This window comes from Ictalurus punctatus, chromosome 25 (genome assembly GCF_001660625.3).
Source record: "Ictalurus punctatus breed USDA103 chromosome 25, Coco_2.0, whole genome shotgun sequence".
In the NCBI taxonomy this organism is placed as follows: Eukaryota; Metazoa; Chordata; class Actinopteri; order Siluriformes; family Ictaluridae; genus Ictalurus; species Ictalurus punctatus.
The window spans coordinates 17,260,789-17,280,788 of record NC_030440.2 but is presented as its reverse complement, the minus strand read 5'-3'; the positions used below and the strand labels follow the sequence as shown (position 1 = coordinate 17,280,788).

Sequence of the window (20,000 nt, the reverse complement as noted above, 5' to 3'; positions counted from 1 at the left end):
TATTGGTATAATTAATTTTATTATTATTACTGTGCTAAAATGGAGTCTTTGCGGTGTTTGAGCATCTCCCATCATCTGGAGGAGTTTAAAGATGACGGTTTGCAGACCGTGACCTCTGCAGAGCAGGTGAGAGACATGTCACGCGCTGGTAGCTAACTCAGGACTAGCGGTTGCCATTAGCAACAGTGGAGAAACGTTAGACTAGTAATCGTTAACTCGCTGCTTTTGTGTCGTAACCAGCAGCGCTAAGCATGTGCATGTAGCGAGTTGCGTCACTTCCGGTGGTCAAACGAGTTAGCTAGGTAGTTTATTTATTTATTTATTTATTATTTTTATTTAAGCGTTTCAACGGCTTATAAACTAACTAGCTCGAGATAAGTAAACGAACTGTGTAATTTCGCGAAAATCATGTGTTTGTTTTCTGTGTTTTTAATCTCTTTATGCAGAGTAAAGTTGAACGCAGCATTAAAGAGGTGCTCAGTGTTTACCAGCAAATCCACCCTTCACCCCAGTGAGTAATCTCCAACCTTCTCCGAGCTAAAATACATAACTCCAGTGAGTGGTTTTTAACAAAACATGTATTTAAAATGGCTATAAATAGCCTCCTGGCAGGGCTTTAGAGTAATTGTGCTGACATGCACACACGAATACTGTATATAAAAGTATTAAAGGTGCAATAGTAGATTTTTTTTTTTATTCCTTATTTGTACAAATAACATGGGAGATATGTAGAGCATGTTTTTTTTTTTTTTTTTTTTTTTTTTTAAAAAAAAGAAAAAGACCTGGCTTTAGTAAAGGTATATTATTTCACTGAGAAAACCTGTTCGGAAAACTTGTTTATGTTTGGATGCGCCTCCTTATAGACACGCCCTGTAGAGCCTGGAGGCGGAGTTTCGTGAACATGGGCGGGAATAAGTCAAACGTCCAGCCCACCTAACCCTTAAGCAGAAAGTATACTTCACTTTTTTACACATAAGCTAGGAACAGCTATGCAGGACGCACATGCGCTTTTAATACTTTTGCACTATTAGGTCTTCCACAAGGTGGCAGCAGTATCCCAGGGCCGTGGATCCTCAAGGTAGTCAGAAGAGACGGAAACAAGTTCAGGTTAGAAAGTACCGGCGTTTGTATAATTCTAGCCGTAAAGAGTATAAGGATTTGCATACGGGTGCTAATCGTAGTGAGAGATGGCCCAAGAATTGTTCTTCGTGTTGTTGTGACCCAAAAAGACCTGCTTTACTGCTCTGTACTGACTCTTGTAGGCCGGGAGGGGTACCGCAAGTCGTCATCGACCGCCTGTGTAAGCATACACATCAGATGGAGTATACTTTGAGAGGCTATGCATACGACTGTGCGCATACGCTCGCGTACGCTTTAAAAACGAAGTAAACCAGAGGCTTTAGGGTCTAATGGTGCGTTCAAGTTAGGGCTGCTCGATTATGGCAACAATCATAATCGCGATTATTTTGGTCAATATTGAGATCACGATTATTAAACACTAATAATCGGTTAATCGCACAGCCCTAGTCCGAGTCATGTCGGGAAGATCGTATTTCCGAGTTGAACGCCACGGCAAAGTCGTAATTACGAGCATGGAAACTCTGGATTTATTTCGCGCTCCGAGTTGTGGGCGTGTCGGTAAGAAAACATGGTAAACAAAGAAGGAGTTTAAAAAAAAATCTTGCAGTATTTTTTTGTAGTTAATTAAGAGAAGGTACACCGACGTGACTCGAACGCACCTGACCTCATAATTATGTCTTCCCAACTCGTAAATATGAACTTCCCAGGAGGGAATCGCCCAAACCGGATAGATGAAGATTATCTAAACAGCACACGGGCGATATTTCAGCCTGCAGCGAGCGCTCTGGAGTCCAAACTTCCTCAGAGCATACCGTAATAATGTATAATATTTACAGTAATCTGAATTAGAGATCAACCTCTAAATGATTTTTATATATATATATATATATATATATATATATATATATATATATATATATATATATTTTGCTAAGAACTATTGATTATCAACAAAAATCCACACCGATGGATTTTCCCGGTTGCAGGAGCGGCTGAGAAGCGTCCGCTGTCCTTATACGGTACGAGAGCGGCCTCTAGAGGCGAAATAAAAAAAATCACTGACTAATTTTGTCATGTTGTTTGAAGTGTATTTTTTGCAGCAATATTTAACTTTTACTTGTTTATCAGTAATGGTTAAGTCCACTATCTACTCTGGATGCTATATTTTGCTAAACCAGTGCTAGAAAGCACAGAAATGGGCTTCTGAAGACATTACGTGAAATTCGACTACACGGACAAACCCAGCCTTACCGGTGCCTGCCGTTCTGTGGCTCGTGTACAGCGTCGAAAGAAGATCGGACCCTTAAAACGGAGTCTTGATAAAGGTGAAGAACCCTTGCGTTATGAGATATTATAAGATATAGGTGTCTCACGCATTTGCCAATATGGAATTTCTGGAATATTCTACAAGTCACGTAATGGTGAAACCCGCAAACCGTAAAAACCTCTTCTTCTGTGCTGAAGATAACATTTCCACGCTTGGTTATTACTCTTCACTCCCGGAGTTATTACAGTTAAACTCTGTATCTGTGTAGCGTGACGCAGTGAGTTTATTTAAGAACTCTGTGTTCTGTTCAACTTTCCATTAAGTGTTAAATCTCGTGGGTGTAAACAAGTCGAGTGTGAACCGGGTGACTGCTTGTATCTGTGACACACACACACACACACACACACACATCATCATCATCATCATCACGTGCCATTCATTTATTATTTATAAACCATACATATTTCTCAACCCCGCTTCCGATTCAACTTAAAGTTGGGAGGTTGCCATTCCAACTACCTCGTATGTTTCATGTCAGAAACGGTTGTGCCGTGAGTCATGCGGTTTGTACCGACTGTCCTCGTGCCATCTTCGTGATGCTAAACATTTTGTTCGTGTTAGCAGACCCTTCTGTGAACGTTTGGCACACGTTTGTTCCGGTGGAAAAAAAAAAAAGAATCTGTTGTTGACATCGGGACATGCTTCTAGATCTGTAAGTCATTATTAAAGTCATGGATGAAAGCTCTTCATGACACCGTACAAATCATCATCATCATCTGGATTCATTTTGGGATCGATGTATTTTAAATAAATAAATAAATCCAGTTTAGTCAAGCGCTGGAGGAAGTGGCTGCGTGAATGAACGAGTTCGAGGGGTCCAAGCACCAAAGATTGTTCGATCAGGAAGCGGATCTCGATCATCCGCCAAAACGTGATACGTAAGCGTCAGTGCTGGAAGGAGTCTCCAGCGTCAGTGCTTTGTAACGGTCAGTGGTAAAGCTGTAAAGTTTTCTGATCTCTTCGGGAGAGAGGAGTTTACGCTTCTTTGCGGTTTCGCTTTGACACGACTAGCTGCGTTTTTGTTTTTTTTCCCACTCTTATTAACTTATGATGTGAAACCCACACCTCTTCCTTAATCTTCTAATCTCGCTTTCGGACGAGAGACATTTTATCGGGGGCTCTACGGCTTGCAGTGAGAACCCGAGTGTTTGTTCCTGCTGTTAGGTTGTGTTTATTGTGCAGATTAGAGGCTTTAGCGGTGAGCGGGTGTGGATATCAGGGCTGTTCGTACCCCTGCGTGGTGTAAAGCCGCTTGATACGCCGTTATAATTACTGGGTTTGCCATGGCTCAGTGGGAAGCAGCTGATTTGAGCTCGGGACTTAATGATGGGTGGCTCACATGTCGTACAGAGAGGCTTAGTTACAATTAGAGAAGCAGCAGCAGCAACTCTAGGACCAGCGCTGACGAACACTCGGTCTCCGTGGAACCAGGGTGGGTTCGGTGTGGCAGAAGAGCGAGTGAGGTTCAGAACCTGCTGCTAGTTTTTGTTAACGAGGTTGTGGAAATAAATCCACTCTAAACCAGGCTTTAGATAAGGCTTCAGAGTTTAGACCAGGACAAACATCAGATCAGACTTCAGACTATAGACCAGGACAAACATCAGACCAGACTTTAGACCATATAAGATTGCAGCTCAAACTTCAGATTAGTGTTCAGACCAGACCTTAAGCCGTACTTCAGACCAAATCTCAGACCCCAGACTTGAGACCAGACCAATCCCTATACCAAAACACTTTAGATTTTAGACTAGACCAGACTTTAGGTCAGACCAGACCTCAGATTGCAGACCAGTCTCTAGATCAGACTTCAGACCTGCCTTTAGACCATACTTTAGATTTCAAACCAGACCAGACCTCAGACCAGTCTCTAGATTAGACTTCAGAACAGACCTCAGACCTGCCTTTAGACCAGACTTTAGATTTTAAACCAGACCAGACCTCAGACCAGTCTCTAGATTAGACTTCAGAACAGACCTCAGACCTGCCTTTAGACCAGACTTTAGATTTTAAACCAGACCAGACCTCAGACCAGTCTTTAGATTAGACTTCAGACCTGCCTTTAGACCAGACTTTAGATTTCAAACCAGACCAGACCTCAGACTAGTCTCTAGATTAGACTTCAGAACAGACCTCAGACCTGCCTTTAGACCAGACTTTAGATTTTAAACCAGACCAGACCTCAGACCAGTCTCTAGATTAGACTTCAGAACAGACCTCAGACTAGACTTGAGACGCTGGCTCTCGGTCCACTTTAACAGCATGTTAGTAGGTAAATCTTTTAGCCGATCTAACCCTAACCCTATCCTTGACCTTGAAATGGATCATTTCATATCGACTTTGAAGTCTGAACCGTCTTCATTTAGAGAGAGTGTTCTAGGAGACAGGTGAGTAAACTGGTGTGATCGATCTGTTCCGCTCTGTTTTTTAGGCCAACGTTACTACGAGAACAACACTACCAATATCTGAAGAAAGGTTTACGCCATCTCTCGGATGCCTACGAGGTAAGCAGTGGCCTTTTGGGCAGGAAAACAGTTACTGATCTATATAAAGACGGTTTTAAATGGACATAAATGTTGTCTGGGTTTTTTTTTTTTTTTTTCAGTTCGTCCCCACAGGCAAAATGAATTATTAATACTCGTTCTTTGTGTTTGTTGTCGTTTCTCTCTCTATCCAGTTCCGCCTTGCTATTGTTAATCGGTACTGTCTGCTCGGCTTAGCATACGCTCCAGCGACACCGATGATCATGTTCTACAGTGTGATCGGTCTCGAACGTGGTGTGACAGCTCGTCCTCACCGGACCGAAAACATTTTGGCTTTTCTTGAACTTTTCCTCCGTATTATAATTATCCCTATAACGAGCGTTTGTTTTAAAAGAGTTCCTGTCACCTTGTGCATCCTACGTCTGCATTCCTAAACGTCCTCGGAGCTCGGTCAGTCTACTACGAAATGTAATCGCGGACCATGAACTCGACGACCGTGTTAGCACCAGGGTCAGCGTTCAGGCAGATTAGCTCGTGCTGCACCACTCGGGACGAGATGTCCGCTAACACTAACCACGCTCGCCAATTAGTGTCGTCGACTGCGCCTTAATTAACACGTGATTTGAGTTTCTTTTACGTTTTTAGACGTTAGCAAAGACGTATTGAATCATTTTGGGCTTATGCATGAGTAACTGCATGTTAAATAACATGTCTAGTGTGTGTGTGTGTGTGTGTGTGGTAGTAAAGACTGTTGGCTCACTGTATTGTCTGCTGCTCTTAGTGTTTGGATGCCAGTCGGCCTTGGCTGTGTTACTGGATCCTGCACAGTCTGGAGCTTCTGGAGGAACCCGTGCCTGCTTCTGTAGCATCAGAGTGAGTACAGAACATCACCCAGCCCCTCCACCATCCCCGCGGACTCACGGCGTGGGGGTGGAGGAGATCAGGGCCTGCGCTGAACCCTGACCTTTCAATTCGCTCGGAGAAACGGCACACAGAAAGGTTCTGGTGGCGGTGTGAGCTCAGGCACATGTTACTCCTCTCTGCCACAGAGGCTCCTTTTGTCCAGAAATTCCGTAGGTTGTTTTAGCGGATGCAGCGAATTTTAATGAGTAGTATGAGCAAGATGCCTTTATTCTGCTCGTAATTTATCCAGATTAGGTTTTTGTCCTGATATGGAACTTGCACGCGTCTGGACAGGGGATGTTTTGTGCGGATTATCGTGTTATAACAAGGCGACACTTCCCACTAGGCTGCTTTCAATATACGTAAGCAAGGAATGTTCCTTGGGTTTACAGTCACCCGGGTTCCACGTACTGTACGTGTTGACGTAATAAAAAGCGCTCGAGGTCACAGAATCCGTCATGTGGTCGTTTATACACCCCTCGTGTATAGAGGTAGAAGACTGTAGACTTTGTATTTGATATGACGTGTAATAACGTTCGCACGCTTATGTCGCAGTGTGTGCCAGTTCCTGGCGCGGTGCCAGAGCCCGAAAGGGGGTTTCGCAGGAGGTCCGGGGCAGCACGCTCACCTGGCACCCACATACGCCGCCGTAAACGCCCTATGCATTCTGGGAACGGAGGAGGCCTACAGCGTCATAAACAGGTTCGTACCTTCCACACCGGCACTTTAAAACACAGATCTCACTCACAGCCACGGGTTAACACCACTCCTCTCCCCTCCCCCCACCAGAGAGACGCTCCTGGACTTCCTGTTCACGGTGAAACAGGCAGATGGCTCCTTTGTGATGCATGTGGGTGGGGAGGTGGACGTCAGGTGAGCTTCTCTGCCTTGGTTTCGTGGTTATGTTGTCATGACGATGGCGTATTCCCCAGGGCCTGATTCAAACAGACATTCACCTAATGTAAGAGCTGATATGAATGTAAATGAGTGCTGCTGTTCTACAGGAGTGCGTACTGCGCGGCCTCAGTGGCCTCTCTCACCAACATCCTGACCCCCAAACTGTTCGAGGGAACACACAACTGGATCCTCAGGTATCTCTTCAGCTGCTTTTTCAAACACACTGCTGTCTTATCGGTCACATCTTGTCAGTGAGTGAACATGATCATCGTCTACATGACGACATAACGGACGATAAGAACGTCTCGTGAGGTCCGACTTTAACTAACAGACTCGGAAACATAACAGAAAAGGAATCGGAAAAAACGACAGACGAAACATATCACTCATACAGACAAAATGTATCGGACTCGGACGAAACCCAGTACTCGAACATAAAACGTATCAGACGCGGACAAAAACTCCAGTAGAAAAAATTCTGCTAAATCAGACAAAATATATCAGACTCGGGCAAAACGCATCACTCGGACAGAAAAAAGTAACAGACTCGGACCAAACGAACTCCAACAGAAAAAATGAGCTGACTCGAACGTATCAGACTCAGATAAACCATATCATTAAAACAAAATTAGACTCACTAAACGTATCAGACTCAGATAAACATCACTAAAACAAAACGTATCAGACTACAACCCCATTTTAGAATGAATAATGGAGGCAGGATGAGCATTCTCCTCTCAGATCTGTGTATGTAAAACCCAGGTAAAGCTTGAATAGTGTGTGTGTGTGTGTGTTTGTTTACCCCCCCCCACCAGCTGTCAGAATTGGGAAGGTGGCTTGGGAGGGATGCCCGGTCTGGAGGCTCACGGTGGCTACACCTTCTGTGGCATGGCAGCTCTGGTCATCCTGGGAAAGGAACACATGCTGGACCTCAAGGCCTTATTAGTGAGTGCTCTCCCCCTCGTTATTACCCAGCATGCCTTGTCGTCTCTCTATAACTCACTCACCATGCAAACAGATCAGTAACTGAACAGAGAGCTCTCGGAGACCTCGTAGTGGCGACGAGTGTGAAAGCCCGATAAATTCCTAACCCGATAGCGCTCTAGACCGCAGCCCTGCTCAGAATAACACGGGCCGACGAAACACTGGGCGAAAAGCCAGTCCGTGTCACGGCTCACGCTGTTCGTAGCACTTCAGGAAGTATGGAGGAGAGAAGGGTCTGATATCAGCTCCTGGGTTTAATAACCACAGCGTACAGGAAGTGTCCATCTCTCATCTTTCGGTTTTTATGACTAAAACAACCTCGAGTCTTTAAATCAACACGAATCACCTTTTCTTTTCTTTTTTTTTTAAATCATTCCTCGAAGTTGTAACGTTACAGAGGAACCACAAAGCGGTACTGGAGACTCCTCCCATGAATGCTGAATAACTGTGTCCTTACAGGAAGACCTCACCATATCGATGATGTGTGTTCAATGACTAAACATACAGTATGTACAGACGTAACAGACGTTCTCTCCTCTCTCTGTGTGTGTGTGTGTGTGTGTGATCTCCAGCGCTGGGTCACGAGCAGGCAGATGCGTTACGAGGGCGGTTTTCAGGGTCGCTGTAACAAGCTGGTGGACGGCTGTTACTCGTTCTGGCAGGCCGGCCTGCTGCCGCTGCTCCACAGAGCGCTCTTTAAAGACGGTAAGACTCTTCTGTATGATCTCCGCCTCATCAAGCTGCTCCTACCGTACCACTTTCACTCAGCATCCAGCGTTTCTAAGGTTGTCGGGTGCAATATTTATACACTCGGCTCTAGAATTATTGGCACCCTCGGTAAAGACGGGTAGTAATCTTTATTTTTTAAAAAGAGAGACACACAAATGAGAAATCTACCCTTTAAGTGCAGCCACTAAATAAAATTACAGTTGGTATTAGTTGAGTGTATAATGGATTTATTATTTATAATAAAATAAACGGGGCAGACGGAGTCGACAGGGATGCCTCCGCCACCAACAAGTCTTTCACGCATTTGACCTTCGCTGTGACCTTGACCCTGTTTGGATTGATAAGAAAAACCTGCTGGTTAACGAGAATCACTCCGTAAAAATCCTACAAACCGGCCGCATGAATCTCGGATGAAGAATAGTTCAACTAAGCCACGTGTCGGAATTATTGGCGCTCCTAAAATTTCCTGGGGGGGGGCGTTAACTGAAGCATGTAACTGGATGTAATTTAGTTTGTCTTCTATCTAGTCTGTTTGTATTCTCCCTCCCTCTCTTTCTCTCAATTTGTCTGTATCTCTGACTTTCTGTCTGTCTCTCTCTCGTTCTCTCCCTCATTTTATTGGAGCTAAGAGGGTAAGAGCTGTGTAACAGTGCTGTGTGTGTGTGTGTTGAGTCGTGATGGTGAGCAGGTACCTGTGTGAGCGTAAACGTGCTGTGATGCCGTTTGTAGGAGACGAGACGCTGAGCGTGAGCAGTTGGATGTTCGAGCAGCAAGCGCTACAGGAATACATCCTGCTCTGCTGCCAGAACCCTGGAGGAGGCCTGCTGGACAAACCGGGCAAGTGAGTACGGCTCTAGTTTCACACACACACACACACACACACACACACACACACACGGTGTGTCTCACCTGTTTTATAGCTCTGAGTCTAGAATAGATACACTGTCTTAATGAGTGTTAAACATTATTATTGACTCATAATGACTTAACGAGTTTATTATCATCATCATCATCCCACAGCGCTGTTGAATTCTGATTGGTCAGAATTCACCGATATAACACTAGCTCTGTCAGTAGCGCTAGATGTCAGTAGATTACCAAAAATGTAATCATTGTATATGGCGAAGTTGTTGGTTTTTTTTTTTTTTAAGCGTTTAAGGCTCCAGGACAGAGTTGTTGATGCTTCACGTTCGTTTGTTTCGTTTGTTTCTTTGTAGTTGCGATGTTTCATGTACGTCCGGCGACTACAAACCGATAAAAAGTACGCCATGACGTTATTTGATGATTACCGGGGAAAAAAAGAGGACCTGTTGGTAGGTTGCTGCGGGATAAAAGGAATAAAACACTCCAGGACGTGACGTTATAGTGAAATAATCATCTTCATGGCACCGTGCCGTCACTGATTTATTTCCTGTAACAGCACCACCCTGAGTGTTTTATTCCTTACTTAGTACGGTAAATCAACACGTCGCTCTTGGACCAAGTGTAATATCTGAACCCGAGTCATCTTAATCACATTCACAGGAGTTTTTGTCTCGAGTCAAACACACGAACACAGAGCGTGATTAGTAAAAATCACATAATAACCCGAGGCTAACGTTAGCCAGTTAGCTGACTCGGTCGAAGCTCAGAACACGTTTACAAAAAAAATGTTTCATTTGTTGGGGAGGGGAAACGATTTAAACCTAACGTTCATTCATTATACATTAGAACTAGCGCTATTCCATGATGATGATGATGATGATGATGATATTTCACACTGTATTGTGTTTCCAGGTCCCGGGATTTTTACCACACGTGCTACTGTTTGAGCGGTCTCTCGATAGCACAGCACTTCGGGAACAAAGATCTCCACCACCAGCTGGTCGTCGGGAGAGCTGAGAACAGACTGGTGAGAGAATACTGAAACGCCGTAGCTCATCAGCGACCTGATGGTGAACGTTATCGTTGTCTTGACTGAGTGTTTAATTAGTACATTTGGCTAATGGTCATGATGTCATGTATTGTAATAACGAATCCTACAGTATGTATATATTTATTTTGTAGAGGAACACGTGAGGGATAATCCACATACGGCCAGGTGTGCGTTACACCGTTTTAGTCGGTGACGTGGAGGTAAAGAAGCAGCGACTCGAGGCGGAGTGTATTAAAACGGTGTCACACACACCTAGCCGTGGATTATCGATCCCGCCGATACCGCGGTCACGCGACGGCACTGACGAGTTAAAAGCTGTCGTGCGTGTCCGCGGCGCGGAATCCGACTGACAGGATGAGAACAAGGGATAATTTTGGGTTCGTTATTTTATCCACGGGGCGTTAGATCCAGAATCCACACGCTCGAAATCTTACACAGATAAAGTAGGGCCGTAAGAGTACGCTTATTTGAATGAACGAGAGTGTGTGTGTGTGTGTGTGTGTGTGTGAGAATTACCTGCGTCTGTGCACTAATAATGAATGTGTGAGTGTAACTGTTACCGTGCTTACGGATGTTTATAGGCAGTGCTGAAATTTAGGACGGTGATTAAACTGACCGGAACTACTTGTGCGGTATACGGTTTGATCGCGCACCTTCCAGCCAATCAGAATCGAGTATTCAGACCGACCGTGGTATAATAATAATAATAATTAGATGCTAATCCGAATCATTGAACAATCGCAGTCGATCAGCCGAGATGGTATCGGCGTGTAACATTTGTTTTTCTTTCGTTTTTGCGCTAGAGCTGGAACGTAACCAGGGCGGCCATTTTGTACAGGATGCCGAAACTCATACGGACAATGATGCAATTCCGCATTAAAACATAAGGGGGGGGGGGTGACTTTCAGAAAACGTAGATTTTACCAAAGCAGCATGATTTTGTTTAGGTAGAACGAAGGTGAAGAAGGAACAGTAAAAAAAATGTCGACATTTCATGCTTTAGATCTCACCACGTGGCGTTGTGAAATACAAAACCTGCTGTGACGTTACGGCGTGTAAACATCAGACACGACACGTGAGACTTGGCTGATCGGGTATATTAGACATGACACGTGCTCCTCATCACCGTTCCTTTTGTATCCAGGCGCCGACTCACCCGGTGTACAACATCTGCCCTGAGAGAGTTGCCCGAGCCATCCAGCATTTCCACAAGCTGCCTGCACCGGCGCCGAGAGGAGCTCCAGCGAGCGCACACCACCACCTGTAGGCTTTTTGTTTTCGTTAAGAGATGACGCTGTTGTTGCTGTTGTTATCTGGGCTGTACACAGGAACCTGGTGTGTAAAAACACTGTAATTAAAATCCATGCTGGGGGAAAAATAAAATGCACCAGTCTTACTGAAACCTAAAGCAGAGGCCTTCAGTTTGTAGGGCCTCAGTTCTGTGGTGAGGCCCTGAACGCTTTCTGCTGTCCCGGACCAGTCAAAATGTACCCGGTGGCTTTTTTTTTTTTATTTAAAAAAAAAAAACGTGACGTTGCCTCCGTGGTGCTGTGGAAATAAAAGCTTCAGCGGTTTGTATTCAATGTGGTTACGTAATTTACAAATAAACAAATAAAATGAAAAAGCGTGATCGTTTTCTCCGTACGCGTGCGAACGATTCCTCGGCCCGATCGGGGGACTGAAAGAATTCGACAGCGTTTAAATCATTAACACTGTAAACTTATTTACAAACAGTCCTGTAAACAATTTTTCCCGCTTTTCAGTGTTCATTTTTGTAGACGATAAAATAAAAGCCCCTTTTTTTTTTTCTTTCTTTTTTTTTTAAAGGTTGATTGTTAAATGCAGTTTGTTAGTAAACCGTGTCGTGTATGGTAGAAACGTCTAGGAGTATCGCGATACGGTCATTTATTTCTGTCGCACCGTCCGACACGAGGACTCTCCACCCGCTCGTCGTGCGAACACGGGGTACGAGATCTACTATACACGTGTACATAATCCCAAATAAAACTCGACGAGTCAGGGAAAAGGATAAAATAGTTTTTATTTATAGTCTCGTAGTTAAAGGTAGGCCTCAATTTTGCAAGACGATTGGCTGGCGGTATGTACGACATACCGGTCACTTCCGTGGAACGGAATCAATTTAAGGAGGTGCTATGAGGGGGGAAAAAAATGGATAAAATTATTTTTTTTAATATATACACACAACTTATAAACATGAACATTTTTTTTTTTTTAAAAAAGGAGTGAATGGGAGGTGCGTCAAAAAATCAATCAGCATGGACATGTTGTTTTCCCTGAAGACATTTTGTTTTCTAAACTGTGGCGATGGGGGGAAAAAACAAAAAAAAACATTTTATTAAATTTAATTTCCCCAAAATTGCATGAAACGTACAAAACCCAGTACATATAATATCTATCTATATATCTATAATGTGTATATATATATATATATATATATATCTATAGGGGAGAATATAAATTAATGTATTCCTTTATATAAAAAAAACGTTCAGCTATCTCTCACTAACTCACTCACTAATTCACGATAAAACAACTTAAGAAAATTTGATTCATTTATTATTATTTTTTTAAAACCAAATTTAGTCAGTGATTTGATCAGATTCGATCGGTCTGCGTTCGCGTAGTAGAACGTTCTCTTGTGGAAAAGTACAAATATTTAGAAAGATGACCCAACCGCTCCTTTGTGGAACGGTCACGCTAAGGGTAAGTACTCGGATGATTATGATGTTTGTTTGTTTTTTTTTTTTGCTTTTTTTTGCTTTTTTTGTTCTTTTTAACATGTACAAAAAAAAAAAAAAGAACACAAAGGAATTGTTGAGCAGTGCCCGGAGCTGTAAGCTTCCATACGGAAGAAGCGTCAGGTCCGTAAATCATGAAGCTGCCTCGTTGTGGGTTTGAGATGCTGCTTGTTACTGCTGAGCCGGCCCGAGAGAGACGGAAGGAGGACGGACGAGAGAGTGAGTGAGAGAGAGAGAGAGAGAGAGAGAGAGAGAGAGACGTGTGCTACAAGTCCTTCTCTACTAGCTCCCTGGGTCTGGTTCTGGTTCTGGGTGTGGGCCGGTGTCTGGGAAGCCTGTAAAGACACGAAACAGGAAGTTGTGGAGTCTCTGATTGGTGCACACTGAGGAGGAAGAAGGGAGCAGCGGAGGAGAAGCTGGAAGCGCGTGAGGAGGTGCTGGTCTTAGCTGGCCTCCTGCCGGAGCTTCTTCCTGGTGGACGGTTCCTCGGGTTCTGACTCCGAGCTCGAGTCGGAGCCGCCGTCGAAGGCTGATACGGTGCTGCCCTTAGGGTTAGTGTACAGGCTGCTGTCTGAGGAGGAGTAGCCGGCCTGCAGCTGTGTGTTCCCCTTCACCTTCTCCAGCGCTCGAACTGCCACAACACACACACACACACACACACACACCAGGAGCATTCACTCAGATCAACCGTGCAGTCATGTAGGAGCGTGATGGTGTTCTGAAACAACACCTCGACCTTTCTTCCAGCCGCGGCGCGATGTGAAGGGTATTAGGAAGGGTATGTGGAGTGTTATTGCCCCCGGTTTATACCCCAGCAGTCTGGCCTCCATTACAAGGTTTTATATTTATTCATTTATTAATGAAGCACACGGTGGACATGAACAGTTTCTATTTGGAGTTAATGCTGTGGAGAGACGAGTTACTTCCTGTTCTCACTTACCTTACAGAGACCATACAGAACCGGTCGCTCCCTCACCCACACCTCTCACTCTGTTTATCACTCTTCCCATCTCTCTCTCCAGATCACTCTCTCTCCCTCTCTCTCCATATCACTCTTCCCATCTCTCTCTCTCCATATCACTTTTCCCATCTCTCTCTCTCTCTCCATATCACTCTTCCCATCTCTCTCCATATCACTCTTTCCATCTCTCTCTCTCTCCATATCACTCTTTCCATATCACTTTCCATCTCTCTCTCTCTCCATATCACTCTTTCCATCTCTCTCTCTCTCCATATCACTCTTTCCATATCACTTTCCATCTCTCTCTCTCTCCATATCACTCTTTCCATCTCTCTCTCTCTCCATATCACTCTTTCCATATCACTTTCCATCTCTCTCTCTCTCCATATCACTCTTTCCATCTCTCTCTCTCTCCATATCACTCTTTCCATATCACTTTCCATCTCTCTCTCTCTCCATATCACTCTTTCCATCTCTCTCTCTCTCCATATCACTCTTTCCATCTCTCTCTCTCTCCATATCACTCTTTCCATCTCTCTCTCTCTCCATATCACTCTTTCCATATCACTTTCCATCTCTCTCTCTCTCCATATCACTCTTTCCATCTCTCTCTCTCTCCATATCACTCTTTCCACATCACTCTTTCCATATCACTCTATTCATATCTTTCTCTCACCCCCTCCCTTTCTCACTCTCTCCACCTCCCTCTGTCACTCCCTCTGTCACTCCCTCCCCCCCTCCCTCCCTCCCTCCCTTTCCCCCCTTCCTCTGTCGTTTCCTCTCCACAGCTGATCATTTAACCGAGAAATCAGATAAGGCAAACTGTCCTGAGGACTTTCCCGTGTGAGGAAACTTTACAAAGCGCCGTTACAAATCGCTGACACTGGCGACTCCTTCCATAAATATTAAATACAACTTCTCCAAACGATACATGGACGATTATACATTTCTTTTAGAAAGTCTTAGAAAATGTGGAGCATCAGCCGTACAAGTCCCCCTTAAGCGAGCTGTTACTATAGAAACGATAACATATTAGAGTATAATTAAACCACAGCGCTGCTGAAGTCTCCGTTCTGATTGGTCAGGAGGTGTTGATTCATCTCCTATAAAAGCAGCTCTGACAGAAGTTCAGGGACTTGCATGTAAAACGTTAAACGCAGTCTGTAATCGCTGATACGGAGAAGTTTTCTGTAAGCAGACATTTATGGAAGGAGTCTCCAGTGTCAGTGCTTTGTTACAGTTATAGCTACTATGTATACCATGTACTTATATTTATTACTTTTTAATATTTATACAACATTATCACTAAACCATTTACTTTTTATTACAAGTGGTTATAATAAATATTGCTTTTGTTTGATTTTCCTTTCTATTTTCTTTTCTTTTGTAGTGCTATTAAAATATATATGTTTAAAAAATGTACAGCATCCTTAGGTACCCAGAAAGGTGCTTATATATCATTTATTATTATTAATAATAATAATAATAATAATAATAACAACAACTAGTTATAACTTGTGTGTACTAGAGCTGGGCGATATGATGATCATTTTTATATTGTTATAAATCACAATATGCTTTTGTGATACTGCGGATAGCTGAATATATTGTGTCACAGAGACGTATTATAAAATTGATTATAAAGTTTATTTTTGTGAAATAAATTTCATTACAAACTGACGGGAGGCAGCCGAAGCGGTGTTCAAGTTTCGTACTTAATCTTTAGATTGTAAAATGATAACACTTACAGAGTGTAATTGTTATATATATATATATATATATATATATATATATATATATATATATATATATATATAAAATAATTCTTTAAAATATAAAAAGGAGATACATATTCGTAGACACTAAAGGTGCATCATGTAAGATACCCCCCCCCCAAAAGATCAGGTCTCTAACGGTTAGGTGGGTTTGACATTTGAATAATTCCCACCCATATTTATGAAGCTCCGCCCACCAGAACTTCAGAAGCCCATAGATTATAGTATCTATAAAACGTCTGGAAGCGCATACAAATACGAATAAGTTCTCTGGACCAGAAGTCCATTTTCCAAGCGTGTTTTCTCAAACTTTACACACGTTTGCCGAGACTACAACTTAACGCATGTTTGGTTTTTTTATGATTTGGTGTTTATACAAGTTTTTTTATTTATATAAAAAATAATCGCCTATTGCACCTTTAAAAGAAACGATCATCAAACTACTGTATTGCTGGCAGATTGTGTTGCGATAGACGTCGTGTATGTAGGCCCGTCACGATAGCTCCTCGTGTCGGACGATATATCGTCCCGGAAATAACTGCGATGAACGATATTATTGTCATTTTAATGCCACCGATATAACGATACTATAACAGAATAATAATGCAAGTACAGCCTTTCACAGAGTAATGAACTTTTAATACTTAAAAATATTCAGACATTGGTTTTGGAATGTCAAAAAAAAAAAAAATACAACATCCTAAATAAATAAAACGTAAATAAAATAAAAGCCACACAAACAAAACAATAAATAAAATGGACTTTTTACGCTGTAGTTCTTCATCGTGCGTGTTTTAGTGCGTCGTTATGGAAACAGCGTATTCACGACGTGACTTACCCGCTCCACCCCGGCGCCGTACTGAAGTTCAGCTTGGCTCATGCGTCGGCGTCGTTTAGTGCGTTGGCGAGTTGTAATATTGTGTTTATGTCGTGCGTAAATATCTGATTAATCTCGTGTGTGTATAGGAAGCGTTCGGGCGAGTCGATTCATTAACCCGCTAGTAAAGCGCTTCAGTTCACCGCCGTTCCGTCGCCGCTCCGCTTCAGCTCACGCAGATTAAACGCCTCCTCGATCCCCCGCGTCACCGACCACGACTGGATTATCTGAAACACCACAGCTATTCTTTCTACATCTACCTTCTTCTAAAAACACCATTACTGCACCGTTAATATCCGACCCGTTGTTTTCAGAGTGTCTCGATTAAAACCGCCGCTAGTGCTCGCGACGCGCCTTCAACTCCCATGTGTGTTTTTATCTTAAATTCCACCGACGTCGGAAGTTTTCATCCGATTGAAGTCGGACGGCACCGGAGCGGACGAGAGGACGGAAGCGGCGCGGACGGCTAAAATGTCGGCGACGTTCGTTGTTCGCACGTAAACACGACGGGCGATCTCGAGGTCGGTAATAACGACCGCCGTCGCGTCCGTATATCCTACCACAGGTCCATGACGGAATTGATGGAACTATCGTGACAGGCCTTCGTGTGTGATATTTTTATCGTATCGCCCAGCTGTAGTGTCTACGTGATTTTAGCAGAATGTTCGGTTTATGTCTGGGGGGTGGGGTGGGCTGGGGGGGTTGGACAAAAAAAAAAAAAAGCAAGAAAAAAAAAATACTTGTCACCATTGTTTACGATACACACGTTTGAAGATAATTCCTGAACTGAACACAGTATTTACGTTTGTAATATTAAAAGGAACACTCAGTCGTACCCTGAGAGAGACAGAGGTAGAGAGACCGACAGAGAGAGAGAGAGAGAGAGAGAGAGAGAGAGAGAGAGAGACAGACAGAGAGGACGTTTCTGCACCAGATTCAGGGTTTAAGCACAGAGCTGAGTTTTGGCATGGTGAACTCTGAGCAGATGATGAGTACCTGCGTGGTGTGAGGAGGAGGAGGAGGAGGAGGAGGAGGAGGAGGTGGGATGGAGACGGAGCTTCTCACCTTGCTGTTCCAGCAGAGCATTCTGTCGCTTCAGGTCGTCGATGTCCTGCTGGTGCGTGTGGTTTTTCCGTCTCATGTACTGGATGTACTCTGTAGCTTTGTCTAGGATCTGAGCTCGGGAGGCCTGGTTCATACACAGAGCGTGAAAAACAAACACAGCAGAAACAACATCTCCTTATCAGTTACTTTACTCGATAAATTCATAAATAAATTCAAATAAAAACTCTCCCCTGAAGGCAGCAGGCATTATTGTGATAAACAGTGTTCACTGTAAAGGTGCAATAGTAAATAAATAAATAAAAACAGTGCATGAAAGTCCCGGTTTAGCAAAAGCGTATTAATTTGCTGAGAAAACTGGTTTGGAGAATCGCCTCCCGGTCCGGAGTGCTCGTTTGTGTTTGGAAAACGCTTCCCATCAGTCGCTTCATACATCCACTACCGGCTCCGGTAGATCCTGGGGGGCGGAGCTCCGTGAACACGGGTGGAAATCAGTCAAATAAATGTCGAAACTACTTAACCGTTAAGACTAAAATCTTACCTGTAATCTTTACCTAATGCAGCTTTAAACACCAATCCGATACCAGGAAGAACAATAAAACAAAAATTTGAATTAAATTCTGTAAGAAATGATCAAGACTGGAGTTGGATTTGTTTAAAAGGAGCTGGAAATGTTTACATATAAAAGACATGATTGAATTTTTTTTTTCCGTTAGGATTGATTTAGTAATTTTAAGGGAACGTTTAAGTAGATTATAAAAAAATAAAATAAAATAAAAAAAAAAGACTAATACTAAACAGATTTTTTTAAAAATCGCAGATGGTGAAGTTTTCTATAAGGAGATGTTTAACACTGATGGAAGGAGTCTCCAGTGTCAGTGCTTTGTAACAGTCTGAGGTGAAACGTTATTATTATTATTATTATTATTACTACTACTACAACAATGTCAACTGTTATAGTTCTAGCTCACTGCCTGGCCAAAAAAAGAAGGTCGTTTGTTTGGATTTAAATAAGCGGGTACTTAAGAGCCTATGATTGGATCGTTACTGTAGTGATTTATAGTTTCAGTTGGCAACAATTCTTTTAACCCTAAATAATGCAGTGTGTAGCTTCTCGTTTCTTTCTTCTCACCGTGTCGGAAGATATATCCCGTGGTCATGGAAAAAGATGTTACTGTGTTGTCTTTGCATCAAGGAAAGAAAACTACTAAGGAGATTGCTGAAATCCCTGGAATTGGGTTAAGAACTGTCCAACGCGTTATTAAAACCCGGACGGATAGTGGTGAACTGTCCACTTCTTCAACGATCGTGATCGGAGAGCTCCAAAACGCTCGGCGAGGTCACGTCGTAAAAAAAAACAACGATGTTTTATAGTGAAACGGAGAGCATTGGAAAAAGGTCATGTGACCTGATGAGTCCAGAATGACCCTTTTCCAAAGCGATGGGCGCGTCAGGGTAAGAAGGGACGTGAATGGAGCAATGGTGCCTACTGTACAAGCCTCCGGAGGCAGTGTGACGAACTGGGGGTTGCTTCAATTGGCCAGGTCCAGCGGCAGTAAAATGAAGTCAGCCGAGTACGCAGCATTTATCCCATCAACGGATTTGTTCTTCCCTGACGGCACAGGCATGTTCCAGGATGACGATGCCAAGATTCATCTGGCTCGGATTGTGAAAGAGTCGTTCGGGGAGCATAAGGAATCATTTTCACACATGAATTGGACAACATTAAAGGTCTTCGGTAAGTGCTGGAGGAAAGTGAACGCGCGATTGGAAATGAAACGGGACGTTGCGTAAGGTTGTCGGAAACGAAGCCACGACGAATGCTCGCCGTAATCAAAGCTAACGGTGGTGCGGTGAAATATTAGGGTGTGCGACGACTTTTTTTTTTTTTTTTTTTGGCCTTTCTAATATTTATGAAGCAGTATCACTAAACAAGTGGCGTTAGCTGGACTGTTAATCATCCGGGGCTGAGCCCAGATTCTTCTCCATCAAAAAAAACTTTGGAGAAGAAAAAAAAAAACCCCCCGATACACTCCGCATCATAACAGCCAATAGGACGCGAGTATTTCCACGTATTTTCCTGTAAACCCTGTCTGATTGGTCTCGTCTCCGTTCACTGAAGATATAAAATTTATAACACCGCCGTCTCCTTTTACTGACGTTCAGTTACGTAGTGACAAACCGCTCCAAGTGGAGAATTATTCAGGGATAAAGAAAAAAAAAAAAAAAACATCTTTTGCGTTGCTATTAT

The 20,000-nt window shown here is 43.3% G+C and overlaps 3 protein-coding genes across 6 annotated transcripts in view; 1 reads left to right on the top strand and 2 right to left on the bottom strand.

Moving 5' to 3' along the window:
- rab15 (RAB15, member RAS oncogene family) overlaps positions 1-9,214 on the bottom strand; it is a 24,404-nt gene extending 15,190 nt beyond the window's left edge. The window contains exon 1 of the mRNA XM_017455492.3: positions 9,093-9,214. The gene's annotated coding sequence lies outside the window, so the exon portion shown is untranslated. The remainder of the gene's footprint in view (positions 1-9,092) is intronic.
- fntb (farnesyltransferase, CAAX box, beta) overlaps positions 1-13,137 on the top strand; it is a 13,246-nt gene extending 109 nt beyond the window's left edge. The window contains exons 1-12 of the mRNA XM_053675662.1: positions 1-126; positions 447-511; positions 4,836-4,908; positions 5,669-5,760; positions 6,346-6,492; positions 6,580-6,663; positions 6,795-6,881; positions 7,503-7,632; positions 8,244-8,376; positions 9,130-9,241; positions 10,177-10,291; positions 11,460-13,137. The exon at positions 1-126 is cut by the window's left edge and continues 109 nt beyond it. Coding sequence (XP_053531637.1) covers positions 40-126; positions 447-511; positions 4,836-4,908; positions 5,669-5,760; positions 6,346-6,492; positions 6,580-6,663; positions 6,795-6,881; positions 7,503-7,632; positions 8,244-8,376; positions 9,130-9,241; positions 10,177-10,291; positions 11,460-11,582 — 1,248 coding nt within the window. The 5' untranslated portion in view covers positions 1-39 and the 3' untranslated portion in view covers positions 11,583-13,137. The remainder of the gene's footprint in view (positions 127-446; positions 512-4,835; positions 4,909-5,668; positions 5,761-6,345; positions 6,493-6,579; positions 6,664-6,794; positions 6,882-7,502; positions 7,633-8,243; positions 8,377-9,129; positions 9,242-10,176; positions 10,292-11,459) is intronic.
- The window catches only part of max (myc associated factor X), a 21,093-nt gene continuing 13,431 nt past the window's right edge, over positions 12,339-20,000 (bottom strand). For 2 of the 4 annotated variants that reach the window (XM_017455497.3, XM_017455498.3), the window contains 2 exons: positions 17,684-17,876; positions 12,339-13,705 (listed from right to left, as the gene is read on the bottom strand). In XM_017455497.3, coding sequence (XP_017310986.1) covers positions 13,518-13,705; positions 17,684-17,876 — 381 coding nt within the window. In that variant the 3' untranslated portion in view covers positions 12,339-13,517. The remainder of the gene's footprint in view (positions 13,706-17,683; positions 17,877-20,000) is intronic. The other 2 variants (XM_017455499.3, XM_017455500.3) reach the window with 1 other exon arrangement.